General features: G+C 36.2%; 1 protein-coding gene across 3 annotated transcripts; it reads right to left on the bottom strand.

Moving 5' to 3' along the window:
- Positions 1–5009: 5009 nt before the first annotated feature.
- LOC107842049 (squamosa promoter-binding-like protein 7) lies at positions 5010–14605 on the bottom strand. Of its 3 annotated transcripts, none has more exons than XM_016685855.2 (10): positions 13767–14605; positions 12786–12961; positions 12306–12517; positions 12137–12211; positions 11932–12039; positions 11403–11520; positions 10268–10406; positions 7802–7961; positions 6484–7023; positions 5010–5759 (listed from the first exon to the last, which is right to left on the bottom strand). In XM_016685855.2, the coding sequence occupies exons 1-10, from the start codon at positions 14339–14341 to the stop codon at positions 5469–5471; spliced, it is 2394 nt and encodes a 797-aa protein (XP_016541341.1). In that variant the 5' UTR covers positions 14342–14605; the 3' UTR covers positions 5010–5468. The 3 variants fall into 3 exon arrangements, with proteins under 3 accessions (XP_016541341.1, XP_016541343.1, XP_047264313.1); XM_016685857.2 differs by having other exon boundaries at positions 10268–10403; XM_047408357.1 differs by having other exon boundaries at positions 5010–6274; positions 10268–10403; positions 13767–14600.
- Between the last annotated feature and the right edge of the window lie 1058 nt (positions 14606–15663).

Below are 15663 nucleotides of genomic sequence, written 5' to 3'. Positions count from 1 at the left end.
CTTCGCCTCAAGTACTTAATCACCATATCAAATAAACATAATGATCACTTTCTATGTCCATGTTGGAGTCTATTCGTTGGGCATTTAGTTTCAACCCTTTCTTGTTAAGAGATACAAATAAGGACCAACTTGTCCCAAATGTGATAATTGAGATACCAATTGGAATCGACAAGATACCAATTAGACTCAACCTAAAGATGCAACATTAAGATAGCATGATTGGAAAGAAGAAAGTGAGATAGAATCCTAGATGCCTTGTGGCGTCCTATAAATTTGATGTGGACGTCAACACACCAAGAACTCTACTAAACATTTGCTCTTGTACTGGAAGATCGGTAACCTGGGATTTGATACCATCTTTGTCACGACCCAACCCACCAAATCATATCGAGCACCTACCTACACTTGCTCCAGATTGAAAAATTCTAAATATCTCACCATTAAATCAATGTGGAAGTTACTGTAATATTCACTTAATTAATATTGTCTATCACATTAATAACAAATCAATAGTTCAAAAATGATTATTAAATCAGTTTGTTCCATGGCTTATTTTTAATACATCATATATGATAAATAAATGCAAAAGACAACTACATGTAACTACTCAGAATCTAGCCTAAACCAGTACAAGAGCACTAAACAAGGAGTAGAGACATATGCTACACAACATCCATATTGAATAGAAATAGTAGGACTTATTGCTGAGTGATACGCATCGCTACTATAGAAACTCCAACTAACTTGCACCATAGATATACCTCCAAGTGGAGGTATAGTAAGTGTATCATCAAAACAACCATAGAAACTGGCAAGCATCATCGACCAATCAGGGTTAGAAATAAATAAGGTCAATAATAAATACAAAAAAAATCATAATATCAAGTAAACTTTTGATTCTAAGCCCCCAATTATAGAATCCACAACATGTCATTTTAGCATTCCTGTGACCAATCTATCATCTAGCATTTTCATATATCTGTCTATTGACTACCTATTCCAACCTATACTTTCTTTCTCTCATACCGACTCATTCTTATGGTACCTACAATTCTTTAATCTACCTCCATATGTGTCCTCTCTATACTCTCTTCCATAAGACATCACCATACCATATCCCATAAAAAATCAAAAACTACCGATCATACTCTACCATAATCGGCCCTCTCAGGGAGTCATAGAATATCATTCTAACCTGATCCACACAAGGAACCTAACGTACAATCATAAACCTTCCTTCCCTATTTACCATGATAGGAACACGTATGAGAACATATATAAAATAGAATTACATTCAAAAGATATAAATGAGTAAATGTATGCAAGATGTGTACATCATCTCTTATCCTTCTCAACCTCATCATAAACCTTACATCGTAAAGACGCAGTACTCGATCCATCATCACAATGCATCATATCTGTACCAGTGTGGTACCAGATCCATCATCACAATATATATATATATTCATACCAAAGTGGTATCTGATATATCATCACAGTATATTATATTTGTACGAGCGTGGTACCCGATCCATCATTACAACATATCATTCCAATGCAAATGAGATGTCGTGCAATCACTAAGTCATAAATTATGCTAGGAGGCAATCATAGATGTCAAGTTCACAAACAATCACAAAGCCAAAAAAGTCTAAGTGCTACAACAAATTGTCTCGCTCAATTTGATCAGTAACCTTAGCTTATACATATATACATACATACATATGCGTGTGTGTGTATACACACACATATATGTATGTATGTATGTATGTATGCATGTATCCCCGGCCATCACATGTCATATCTCTTTATGGTTTGTCATAGCCCAAGTTCGTACTATTACATACTTTCTCTCTACTCGCATTTCCAACCTCACATGTTTCACATTAACCTCTTATCTTTCCTAACTATCTTTAATGGGGATTTTATTCATTACTTCGCAGTATTATTCTTTTATGCTCGTTTATCAGTCACGGAATTCACTTATTCTAAATACTGACCCTAACTAACTTTACCTCACCTTTTAACAACTTTCTTTAGTGTAATCTGAACAATTAAGACATCTAAAATTTATCGAGTTCACATACTTTCCACTTCTTACTATTTCATGTAGTCTCATTCGATTTTTCACTATATTTAAGTCGTGAGATATATTAAACTACATAATACACTTACTATTATATCCGTATCTCATCATAATCAAAATACCCACATAATGTACAGTTATACAATCATATTTAAGCCTAATCAGATTTCAAAGTGTCCACCCTCAATCTCCATGCACGAAGACCTAATGCATGGCATTTCTAACACTATCATTAGTGTTAAATGCATCTAGCCCAAGTCTAGTTACTACATAAACTTTAGCTTACCTCTTAGGCAAAAAATACTGCTACAGAGAGGAGTTAGTTACCCCGCGCGTGCTTAAGATATTCTCATGTCGGGTTTCCTCCAGTTGTGTCTCAAAACTACTCTTATGAACATTGTCCTTTGAAATCTCATGGTTGGGGACATAGATTTTTCAGAGTGTTTTTGAAGAAAGGAGGCGACTTAGAAAAATAAGAGGAAATGGGGTTTTTTAAAAATTCCTCTTCTAGGCTACTGCTTTTACCGCTACAGCGGTACTGTTGCAGCGGTTATCCGACCACAGCAATGATTACTGGCAGTTTAGGGCAGTCCATAATTGGCCTCGTGACCTAAGTTCCATATGCCCCAATTTTTCTCCCTAATTTAAATTTTTTTTGATATATTTTGAGTCTATTATTTATTGTAAATTATTTTTGAATCCTTTTCATGGGTAACAAAAATTTGGATTGTTACAAGTTTGTGGCAGGATGATTATGGATTTGTACCCAAGACTAGCGGTACACTTTTGAGTTCTTTTCCCCGTTGATATTATAAGCCTTGTTATTAGACTACGTTGTAAATATTCTTATTTTAGGTTAGATGTTCTAAATGTACTAAAGCTAGCTCCCTTCTTCTTTATGATCCTCGTAGTATTTAGGATGTTAGGCTAGCTCTCTCAGGTTAGTACCTTCATATTTGGCTATCTATTTAGTACTTTCGTATATCCTTTTCCTCTCTAGCTATTCTTATTGTATAGTACCTTTTTCCATTGTTACTACTATTGTATATTACCTTTATTCCTAACTATTATATTGTATAGCACTTCCATTCATAGTTACTTGTAGAATATGGTGGTTTATTTCTCTATTATCATTATTGTACTTCTTTTCTTAGTTACTTGATTGTAATGTATATTCTTGTCGTACGTGTTGTTTATATTTGCATTATCCTTAGAGCTCAATGGGTTGATGCCTACTAAGTACCTTGTGTTTGGTTCTCATACTATACTTTTGCACCCTGTAAATGATAGTACAAGTTTTCGCCGCTAACATGTGCATCGTGCGGAACTGCCATGGACTAGAGATTTGTGGTGCTCTCCAGGAGTCCGGAGTTGTTCCTTCTCCCTCTCTCTTTTGTTGTACTGACCTTTATTTTGTATTTCAGAGATGATATATATATATATATATATATATATTATGTTTACCTTATACTCTTGTTATATTAGTGGCTCCTTTATCGACTGACACCGAGTCTTGGGAAATATTTTCTTTCTTCTGGTTCTCTTTTTCCTTTTATTTAGTTTTGGTTATCTTTTCTCTTATTAGCCCGTTGCTCGTTGTTCCGAGTTATGGATTGGCTTACCTACTAGTGAATTAGGGTAGGTTTCATCATGGAGTGAGAAATTGAATTGTGACAGATATCAAGTCAATCAATATCTTATCAGCTGGCTAGTAAATTTGTACATTAAAAGCTGAACCCTTAAAGTGTAATCTCCGCCCGACAAGCAGCTCTAACCAATGTAAGATAATCGGCTTTTATTGAGGCTAAATTGATGCACTCGTATTTCTATTCTTAATGTTCATTTTCCTCTTATTCATCGACACCAGAGGTGCTCACCAACCCTTTCTGATGTAGCCAAACTCATCAAGTTAGGTGAGGAGCGCCCGCGTATGAGTACCTATCCGTTACGAGAATCAAACTTGTATGTTCGATATAAAAAGACGAATTCCTAATCATTGGATTAAAAGAATCAAAAAGCCATTCTTTATATATTGTACCCGCAAGGATAGAAGTAGCTCTTTTCACCGTGACAAATTCCAATCTTATTAAATAAATCATTAATACTAATCGTTAGAGTAACTATTATGTATATACAATCCATTATAATTCTGAATTAACGTAATTGGTTTGTTAGAAGATCATCATTTACCAGACGTTCAGTATCTAACCGGTAAAAGTAATTAATCACTACACTTCGGGTCCCAGATTTATTTGGCGTTTTTGTTTATCTTCAATTAACTAATTTATGCAACTATCGGATTCAGCTATCACCATATTTTTTAACTAAGTTTCTATTAGTCACCAGTTTCCAATTCTTAATATTGAAAAGCGAAATGATATAAGTTAAATTTTCATCAATGATTTGTATGGGGCAGTCAATTCCTGATAGATTTCGCCCGATGTCCCTCGCGTTCCCCAGCCTGCTGATAGATCTCGCTCAGCATCTCCAAAAAAAAAAATTCAGAAATAGCAACTCTGTAGCCTTAATTATAACTTTTATAGCAACAGTCTGATAATTACGAAAAATAGCAAATTGTATTTGTATTTAAGTAAAATATTGCTATATAAATACATATACAAATATATATGTATTACTCATAAATACATATGCAGAACTGAAAAATACATATTCTTCTATTACTATGAAGTGGATAAAATATTATTTTGCTATAAGTTGTAATTTTAAAAAAGTGTTGCTATTTATTGTAATTATAATCTTAAGGATGCTAGTTTCTGTAATTTGTCCTTTAAAGTTTCACGTGAAATACAAATATATGGAAATACTAATGTCTTGGCCAACAAAAATTTAGTTTAGCATTGCAATAACAGGCTTGGTACCATCTTCTAGGTATATTCACATCAAAATGTTTAAGAGACCCAGCTTAACCAAACCTTAAAAGTTATTGATCACAAACAATATCAGCATATGCTATGTGTGCCTGCTTTTGTGGGACAACTGATGTCCGCAATAAAAAGCTTTTAACCATCCAACTACTTGTACCAGGAAACAGCACAACTAAGGAAGCTACAAAGCTATTACAGTTTTTGTGTTTTACATAGCGCAGGTTGTATAGTACATCAAGAATTCTATGAAGCACGTCTTCCATCAATGCATTGGTCAGGAATCAGGATCTAATCATTAACTCTCTACTCAATGCTGTCCAGTCTCTTCAGATGCAGTTGTGGCAAACACATGAATGTTTGTCCAATTTCTTGAGATACAGTTGTAGCGAACACATTAATATCATACAAGACCAGCCATAAAGGGGGGCCGAGCAATGGAGATCGCATCTATATTCTGTGACCGCAAACCGTCATTTAGGTAAAAGCTACATGCAATTTTAATTTCTGTCAAACAGACACCTCCGGATTGTCATGGCGAATTCACCAACTTTTCTAGGGTGCAGGAATGTTGCACAGAGACCAAGACATACAGCAAAACCAGTGATTAGAAAAACAAGAGTACGAGACGTCACAACTGTTTTTCTAACCAAGAAGCCACAGGACTTCACTGATTGCTCCTCCTTCACTCTCAATGCCAATTCAGCATCCAAAAGTGGGACAGTAGAAGTTCCCTCCCAATAAGTCGAATCAAACTCTATGTTGTGCTTATCTGGTACCACCTCTGTGTCCTGTAAATTAGGAAGCCACCGATGCAGTTAATTAGCATCAGCTATGAGTCATCACCGTTTAAAAACACGACTTTGTATCGTAAAAGCATGAAATGAGCAGTTACAAGACATTCTGAAGGTAAAAAGTAATTCAAATGCTCCCTACTCAAATTTGAAACGTAAAACATATTAATGACCACCATTATGTACCATAAGAGAACAAATATTATCGTTAAAAGCGAAAAGTGCCCAGTAAACAATACCAAACATATATGAATGCTACAGTGATTGGATTGCAATTAAAACAATTAATTTCAGTATCCAAAGTATCCAATATACAATAATACCGATATTAATAGAACTCCTCAGTTGAGATCCAATGAATCAATTATATTTAGTTGGGATCCCTTTGCGCGTTTGGAGCGCAAGGCTTCACCTATGAAGCGATAATGTCTTTGCTTCACTTCAAGCAACCAATCGAACTTTACACCAAGTCAAGCTAATTTAGATGGGCAGGCACTTGGTCATGTTCAAGCCTAACAAAGAACAAGTCTGATTAGGCTTCAAGGCCAAGGCACGTTTTTATGTTACCAAAACAGTTTGATTTTATTGCAGCTTATTCACCAGCATAAAAATAAATGGAAAAGATGATTATATTCAATGCGTATAATTTGAAGTCAATATGGCAGCGCTCAATTCTGCAACATACTCAGATAATACGGCAATGTCAAAATGAGATTGTCACCTGATTGATAACTGGAAAAACAGATAGCATGTGATTTTGGAAGATTTGACTAGAAGTATTTGCCTCCTGCATAATCTGCCTCGAATCCCCCGCAAAATATTCCTTTCGATGCAATCTTTCCTTGAGCAGATTATTTTTCTCACGAATATTCCTCTGAAAAAGCCTCATGTCAGCATCAGTGATGCCAGCTAACATGTTTCTCTTCACCATATTTTCAAAATAAGACAGTACTCTTTCCAAAATAATAGTCGACTGACTTTCCATTAAAATATTCAACAAATAATTAAATCTCTGCATCTGTACAGACGCCAGAATCTGAACATTTTCTGCTGACGGCTCCCTCAGTAACCACGCCACATCCAACATAAATTCTGAGAATTCTGATTTTCTAGACGTGGAAGCTTCAGATGGAGAACAAACAGCAGTGCGTTCTGACACTCCACAACAGAACTTCCGTTGTATTTCCTTCATTTCTGCACAAATATCCTTTTCCGCAATGAGGATGGGGATGAAGTTAGATAAACCAGATTCATTCTCGACCTACAAAATAGACCAGGTTGGATCATTTATAGCCAAGATTAGTTAAATAAAACACAAGGTTAGAGAATATTAAATACATGAACAATTGATATCTTGCAAGAAGTAGCACTCTTTATTAGTCCATCAGCACTCTTATTAAATTGGGATAGACCTTTACGTAAGAAAGTTGAGGTTCATTTCATTGAAAATTAGCACCAAGGAAGTGTTGTATAGAAGTTACAAAAGTATAGCTAGCTCCCATCATTTTTCTAATACAAATGATGGTGCTGTTTGGGTCAAGTTGCATGCAATGCAACTAATCCATCGGACAATTTTCTACAGCTCACAAATACATGTTTTGGGTAAGGCTGCCCACCAAGGCTCATGCAAATGAACTTGTACCGAGTGTTTTTGCTACGATTTGAACCTGGAATATTTGGATCGTCACTCTTATGCGTCAACTAAGCCATACCCTTGGGGATTATAATTAGCTCCCCCCTTCTGGTGTATGGAACTTATAAAATCTATAAATGTGACAGATTTTCCTTATCAAAAATAAATGTGATAGACTTATTCCAAGATTATTTTTTTAAAATGGTCTTTTTCTTACATTATTCCTTCAATAGTTCTTTCTTTTGAAGCTGATTTCTTCAGTAGTTCTCTTTTAGAATATAATTGACTAAATGTAACAAAATACAATGAAATGATGCACGGGACCTGTTAAAAGAATAATACGTTTATAGGCCAAAAACACAGCTTGGAATGAGGACCAAAAAGGATATTTAGTTAGAACTTCTACCTCAACAAAAGCGGGGCCAAAAAGGCCTGCTTCGGTTCTAGGGACATGTATCTTTAATAATTGATGGTCCATGCTACTAGAATCACCATCACTTTTACACCCTGATGGTACGACATTGGTATCATTCCCCAAATATGTTCCCCCAAATGACACAAGAAACCTGTCAAGGGCATCAAATGTTAATTTATAATAACTGATCAAAAATAACAACACAGATAGCATCAATTGCCCTCGAAAGCGTCCATGGTAATAGTAGAGATGCTAAACTGATAGGTGTTTCATTTATTTCAGCTCCGAAAAAAACAAATTACATAATTTTAGAGCAAAACTGCAACTATCTATGAACATAGCACATAAGAGTGAATATTAATCAATAGGGGAAGAAGAAAGTTGGTATGAGGGAACAGGAAAGCTTCCAATTTGGTCATATCAAATATCCTGCTAAATCTAACGAAAAAGCAGTGCATAGCTCATTAAATGATCTATTAAGTACAATGTGGCCAAATGCATGTATGAGTTAAGAATACCAAAAAAGGAAAAGATACGAGTAGATGCAAACAAACAAGAAAGCTTGCAATCTGGTCTGATCAAATAGTTGTGACGCCCATAAGGGAAGCCGAGCCAAGGAAGGCGAACCAAAGGGAGAGACTGGCATGCCTTCTACACTGACGATACATGAAACACTTTAGGCAAACTCCATATCGGAAAAGGAGAGAAATTAACAGCTATGTAAGACAGAGCACAAGTGCACATAGTAGAAGCACTTTGGTGCTTGTTCATGGTGTAGCCCGAGGCACAAATCCGTGACGTCTGCTGGGCAAAAGCAAAAAATACGTGTCATGGGTTTGGACTGTGGATAATAGTCTTCTGAAGTAAGCAAACAGAGTTAGGCATGGATCATTAAGATGATTTGACCAAATACAAAATTATCTTTCTATTTTACCCCATCAAAACCAATATTACATCCCATTATATGTGACGTGTTTGACTGAGCACGAAGTTTACAGAAATTAACGACTTGATATGATCGCCAAATATATGCAAAGTACCAACACTTTAGGTTCAAACTTTGTCTCATAATGATATGCGAAGTACCATAATTATCCTTTTACATGAGTGATGGTGAGAGTTTTACATGTCTTTTCATTTAAATGAGTACTGGAAAGGGAGTCGGACACCACTCGAACAGACGCTCACGTCAAACAGCCTTTCACAAGTGTTATACATGCTTTTTTAATAGTTGTTTTTACCAGTTAGGAGACATGTCCTTTATTTTGTATTTTGTATTTTGTGTATCTTTTACAATAGAAGTGTTATCAATTTGAACATGAATACCCTGTTTTACGACCCCAATAGGTGCAAAACAATGATGAGATATTAGGTTCTCTATGTAATAAAGAAGATTTTAGAAATAAAATCCTTGTCCGAACACATCATTGAAGCTTCCTGGCAACATGAGCTTGTCGACAACAGATATCCATAGCAAACCTATTTGCAACCTCTGGAACTCAAGGAAGAACGTACCTTTATTGTTTATCATTATTGTAATTTTATCTATGTTCTGCAAAATGCTTATGTTTGTTTCTGGACACTTTTTCTTATTTTTATTTTCAAATAATAAATTTATTGACAAAACCGTATGCAAGAAGTGGTGCAAGAGGTCTGCCTAAAAGGTCAAAGTCAGAATTATATGGTCTTCTACGGAAGATACCAAACTTTCTATACTTAAAGGGATCTTCAGGGTGCACCAAAGGAGACAAGGGATAAGAGGTTATTGCTCATGTGCAAAGTCAAAACACTACCCTTGCAAAAGCTCTCCTATTTCAATGATAATTAAAATCTATAGACTATAAATTCGTCGCAATATATTTCTTGCATTTCTTAATGGACATAGTACTTCTCACATTTGTAATTATTAGATTGTAATAAGATTATATACATCAAACAATAAGCCAAGCCAGTATTGTGACCCTCCAATCTTAAAACTATCGTACTGCCATTTTTGTACCGAATGCGCCTCATATGTCCATACGACTCATGAGTCTGGCACAGGTAATCATCAAAAGTCGATCCAAGGACCAATGACATCTCTTTGACAGCTAACTGATACTTATAAGCTATTACATAGATGCAATTTGCCTAATTCATTAACTTCTATCCCTCAACAGTGTGGTTAACATCCTTGCATCCTGCTGCAAAAAAATCAACCACATACAGACACACAGTGTCTAGAGCTTGGATCAGCTAGTTTTTAGTATTCAGGAAGCTTGAGATTTCTTCCATCCTTAACAACTCATGAGTTCCTATCATAATATCTCCTGTTAACAATTAATGAGGAACTCAAGCTACATCTACAACAACAACATACCCAGTGTATTCCCACCTAGTGGGGTCTGGGGAGGGTAGAGTGTACGCAGTCCATACCACTAGATTATTAACTCACGAAAAAGTAATTTTAACTCATACCGGAATCGGGGCTGCATTAGATTATTTCCACAGGCAATAAACTCCATAGGCTTGCCAGCCTCAAAGCACATGGGATGAATAGACTTGAGCTTTGGTGCTGGTCCCTTTAACTTGACTTTCACTATTGAATCTCCACCTGCTTTATCAATAATAATTGTTACCATTTGAAATAGCAACTTCAGTGTTAATCTGTAGTTATTTTGGCTCTGTGACTTGTCCCACAAAATATTGTGCATACATAACATTCAATTATATATGGGACAAAATGTGGAAATTGTTTCTCCATTGTCCTTGGGGTGGCTAACTCTGATCTGAGATTACTTTTCTACCTGTTCAACAATGTTCAAAGTTCGCTAATTATTTTAACCCCTGACGCCACCAGGAGAAAGTAAAAGAAATTATTTCTCTATAAGAAATAATTCTTATGAGGCACTTACAGAAGTTTTTAATTCCCCTACTTTGGAAATTGTATCTTATTTTCTTAATTTGGGCAGATATACAAGTAGTCGTTCAGATCGAACGCAAATAAAAGAGGAGAAATCTCAACATAACAATTCTAATGGAGAAAAAAATGGAGGTGTGGCCATGAAGGTGGCATAGGCATATTTGCAAAGAGGCAACATTCAATCTTCTCTCGTTTCCAGACTTTTATTTTATGCCGCTAATTCACATTTATTCTTACTTCTTTGTTTAAAAGAAATTAAACTATAGGTTCTGGTTTTTTTCCATAACTTAGGTTTGTTTTTTGAAAATTTAATTGTTGAGAATTACTTTGAATGGAAGACTGGAAGTTAAAAACTGGTACGTTTAGATTATTTAGTGAGAAAAAAAACAAAAATTTATCTTTAGTTTGTGCAAATATCTACTTTTGGTTATGTATGCAAATTTTTGCTTTTTCTTGTCCAATAAAATTTTCAAAATATTACTCTGCAAATTCATACATGTCTATTAGGACCACATGAAGCGCGAGCAATTTCACTTGTGTTGGATAAAATGAAATGGTAGGATTAGTAGCATTAGCCAAACAAGATCTACATCAAATGAAAAAGTAAGGTCTCAATATTAGACCATATTGATCTAATATACGTTCGTCGCAACCAGAGCTTGAGGGTAGAGAACTTGAACAACCATTTACCTTTGGTAACACGAAATACCATGTCGTTGAGATAAACAAGAAAGCTTCCTCTTCCACGAAGCATGTTTCCAGGTGATGCGATCAACTCATATAGGTGTGCAGCAGGGTCTTTTAGTAACTGTTAAAACCAATGTGGAACTCAATCATTTAGAAACAAATTAATTTTTATAAGAATAACATGGAAATCTACAACTAAATGTTACAGAATCCACATGTAGCTGAACAGTCGAACAGAAAGCAGAATGGTAACTCTTCAGTAATATCAACTCCTACAGCCTCTGAGTTTCATTTTCATTATTGCATTGTGTTCTATGAGAGGAATTGCTGACTTAGTAACTCAAAACACAGTCTCTTAATTAAGAGTTCACAGTAGTCGTAGTACCCTTCAAAGAGGAGATACATCACTAACTCAACAGCTGTACTAAGAACTCAGCAATTATACTAATCCATGTTAATATCTAAATACATTAAGACCAATCACACGCAGCATTCATTATCACCAGAGTGGAACAGCGACCATATTTATTACCTTACCCCACTTGAATGTCGGCATTGCAACAAAAACTGTCAAGATTGTACAACCTGGACGAATATAGCCCTCCAACTCAACAGGCATACTGGCCAACCATTGGAAGATCTGTAAAGTAATATGTCAATCAACCCGAAGAACTCTATTGAAGAAAAGAATTAACATACTCTTATGTACTAAACTGTAATAATAATCCTTTAAGTACTTGGTGCCGGAGTCTTCGAGGGAACTCTGCAGGGTTCCAATCATAAAGCTTGAATGAGATCCGACCAGTGGGGCACTACTCAAAAGAGAATAAAAATTAATCAATCGAAGTATAGTCCAGATATAAAGGGAAATTATTGAGAAAACAGGAATTATGTCAGCAGACCTACCGCTGAAGAAAAGCCACTCTTGCTGTCATAATAGGATGGAGAATGGGAACTTTTAAAGTTCTCTTTTTCTGCATCAGCCTGTGTTTCACCAGAAGCTGTGAAACTATCACTGTGATTATTTTGGATACCTTGAGTGGAGTCTATTGGCACATGTCCTTCAGATTCTAGTAGGATTTCCTTTTCTCCTAACTGGCTGCCCATGCATGTGCTATCTGGTCATCCAGAAGATTTTCAGGAAATACACTAAATAAAAATATGAAGGATGAACTTAAGCTATTGACAAGGTCACGCCGTGCCTGGAAAACAGAATTTCTCCAATTCTAACCATGTTAGATGGAAAAGTATCCCTGATATCAGATCAAACTAGTACCCTAACATATGGGACGTAGCATCTACTATAGATGAATTACAGGTGGAATTTACAGCTTTTTCAGCAAAAGAAAACTTCCAAATGACAATGTTTTCTCAAGTTCAAACTACCTTTTACAATGTCATCATCACCACTACCATCATCAGCCATTGTGACCTGCTGAGATTCCTTTTCAGCAGATGTTTTGGAAGAATCCGTGGCTTTTCTCCTACGCCTGTTGTTGTGACGCTCTAATTTTCTTCTACAACTACGTTTACCTTCATCAAAGTCTGACAAAATATGAAACCTGGAAAAAGGCATTAACAGCTTAGTTGCATCTGGAAAAGACACGTCATTTAGAATATCTGGCAAGCTCCTGACAAAATAGCTATGTACACACTACAGTTTCACATAAATACACTTAAAACAAGAAGCGCAATAAAAGCTACAACTGAAATGTCTATCAAAGGAGCTCCAAGGCAAGAGAATCCCATAATTGGAAAAAAAAAAACTAGTTAGCAGATTCCACAAACTGCAAATACACTGAAGAGGGCTAAGTTAAACCACTAATCTTTTTTAAGTACCAAAGTCACCTATGCAATTAGTTCACAACAGGCTATATGGTTATGACCATATTCATCTAAAGCCATCTTTTGCAAACACATCAACTTATATTTCTTAGCAGGCTCTAGGAAAACTTCTATTCTATCACTAGGAGCATTTGTTTTGCTTTCATCACTTGGGGTATTAGTAAAAGATGTTTTAGTCATTTCTCTGAACTTTTCATCATGTACCACATGCTTGTACTCTCGAAAAGGGAAGTTTTTGAGTAATGGGTAAAGTTGTTGCCATGTGACCAGAAGGTAACAACCTCTTGCAGAAATGCAAGAAAAGGTTGTGTACAGTAGACCCTTGTGGTCCAGCCCTTTCACGGACTCGAGGTGCACTGGGATGCCTCCCTTTTTTATGCTTGTACTTTCAAATCAATCAACAATGTTTCAAGCCACAAACCCAAACTAGTTGAATTAGGCTATGTCTATATATATTAGTTCCACTCTATTCGGCTTATACGAAAGCTTGTACTCATCAGAAAAAAAGGTAAGTGAACGTACTTGCCACACTGCTGACAATATCTCTTGTTATGCCCATCAAGCAACACAGCACTTGCATTAGCACAACGCAAGCACACTCTATGTCTCTTGTGATACCCTTTGAGCTCACTGATATCCGCTTCACAATCGGGTACTTGACACCTCGCCCCAGCACCAGCCGAAGCCCGTACAGTCCGGGCCCGTTTCTTCCCGGGCCCAATTCCAGCCAGCTCCTCTTCCTCCATCTTCTCATCTAATTCAGGGCAAGCACATGGAATCCGACCCGCTAGAAAATTGGAGCACACCATCCTCGGGTCCCGTTTTCTGATCCGACCCGCTTCCGTATCCTGACTTTGCGGCGAATCTTCCGAAGAGGGTATAACTGGGCCCATCATCGGCTGTGTCTCCGGCGGTGGGCGAAGTGGGTCATCGAAGGAGATGGTCAATTGCTCGTCGAGGTTGAATTCGAGTAAATCGGCCCAGTCAAAGAGGGAGGAAGTTGCCGGGTCATCATGGACACCGGAAAACGTCATGTGGGTATTCGCTAATCGGGTCGCGGCTCCGGTTTGTGATGGTGAAAATGCTTGATTATCCATTTTTCAGACGAAGTTCCCTAGAAAATGGGAAAGGGTTTTTGGGGTAGAAAGGAAGGGATAATAGTTGGATTTTTGTTTGGTGGGGGGTGGGTGCGTTGGGTGGAGGTGGGTGGAAGGAAGGTGAGCAGTCAGGGTCAGCGGTGGTGGGGGGTGGGGGGTGGCATTAGGTGGTGACACGAAAATGGGGTAAGAGATTCCATGTTGGGGCCAAAAGAAAGAAAAAAGAATCTGCTAGGTGTGCAGACATGATAGTTTTGTATGCATACCATAAAAATATATTGTGGATATTAATACATAAAATATGGAATTGGAATTAAATTTATTTGTTTATTTATTAAAGTCTTTTGACTTTTTGGGGTATAATAATAAATTTAGTTCTATATGATTGATATTAATAGGACAACAGAACATTTTTTGCTGAAGATTAAAGCTTACTTAATTTGGACCTTCCAGATTGCAACTCATACCTTTAATGTAAAGTCACAGAAATATTATCAGATACGGCTGTTTTGTAGACATACAAAGATAGTGTATGATGGGTGTGTGTATTACTGATGAGATAAATTATGTTAGAAATTATTTTTTATGCGGTATTTGATTTTATATTTAAAAATAATATGTAATGTATAATTTAAATAAATTATTTACTTATAAAAACTTAAAGATAAATTTTGCAAAGTGATTGCTAGACCAAAAATGTTGTGAACAACATATTGGTCGGTCAAACACATTTATGTTTAGAGGATGAAAGGCACATAAATCAGGATGATACGATGTATGTATAGGGATATTAGGAAAGATAAGATTAAAAATAAAGATATCTGAGATAAGGTACGAGTGCTCTCAACGAAGGACAAGATGTAGGAAGTGAGGTTGGGATGGTTTAGATATATAAAAAATTGCACGGATGTCCTCATTCGGTGGCGTGAGAAGTTGACGGTGAATATTTTTTGGAGTGAATAGGTAGATTGAAAAAACATCGGGAATAAGCGACTAGATAGCACATGATGCAACTTTAGATTAGTAAAGACAGCACTTTAGGAGGATGTGGAGGTCATGAATTAGAATAGAAAGTTAATTGATGGTCGTGCATTATTTTGCTAGGTAGCAGTGTGTCGACTTCTTACTCATCCTTACTAGTAGTTGTAGTATTGCTCTTATAGTTGTTTGTCCTTATATTTCTATTGCTATCTATTTTTTTTACTTTGACTATCACTTTATTTTGTTATAGTTATCGTTCCGGTTATTAGTTGATACTTTTTGTGCTTATATTGACTTTTTTTACTGTTTTGAGCTATTTTTACTTGAGTCAGAAACTATCA

Source organism: Capsicum annuum, chromosome 1 (assembly GCF_002878395.1).
Source record: "Capsicum annuum cultivar UCD-10X-F1 chromosome 1, UCD10Xv1.1, whole genome shotgun sequence".
Classification (NCBI taxonomy): Eukaryota; Viridiplantae; Streptophyta; class Magnoliopsida; order Solanales; family Solanaceae; genus Capsicum; species Capsicum annuum.
The sequence above is the reverse complement of the archived record's forward strand: the minus strand, read 5'-3'. Positions and strand labels throughout refer to the sequence as shown.

Excerpts from the sequence above, each read along its gene's own strand:
- LOC107842049 (XM_016685855.2), bottom strand. The coding sequence starts at position 14,341 with ATGGATAATCAAGCATTTTCACCATCACAAACCGGAGCCGCGACCCGA. Across the intron at positions 12,212-12,305 it reads AGAGTGGCTTTTCTTCAGCG|TGCCCCACTGGTCGGATCTC; the intron begins GTAGGTCTGCTG and ends TCTTTTGAGTAG. Across the intron at positions 7,962-10,267 it reads CTAATGCAGCCCCGATTCCG|GTTTCTTGTGTCATTTGGGG; the intron begins GTATGAGTTAAA and ends TGCCCTTGACAG.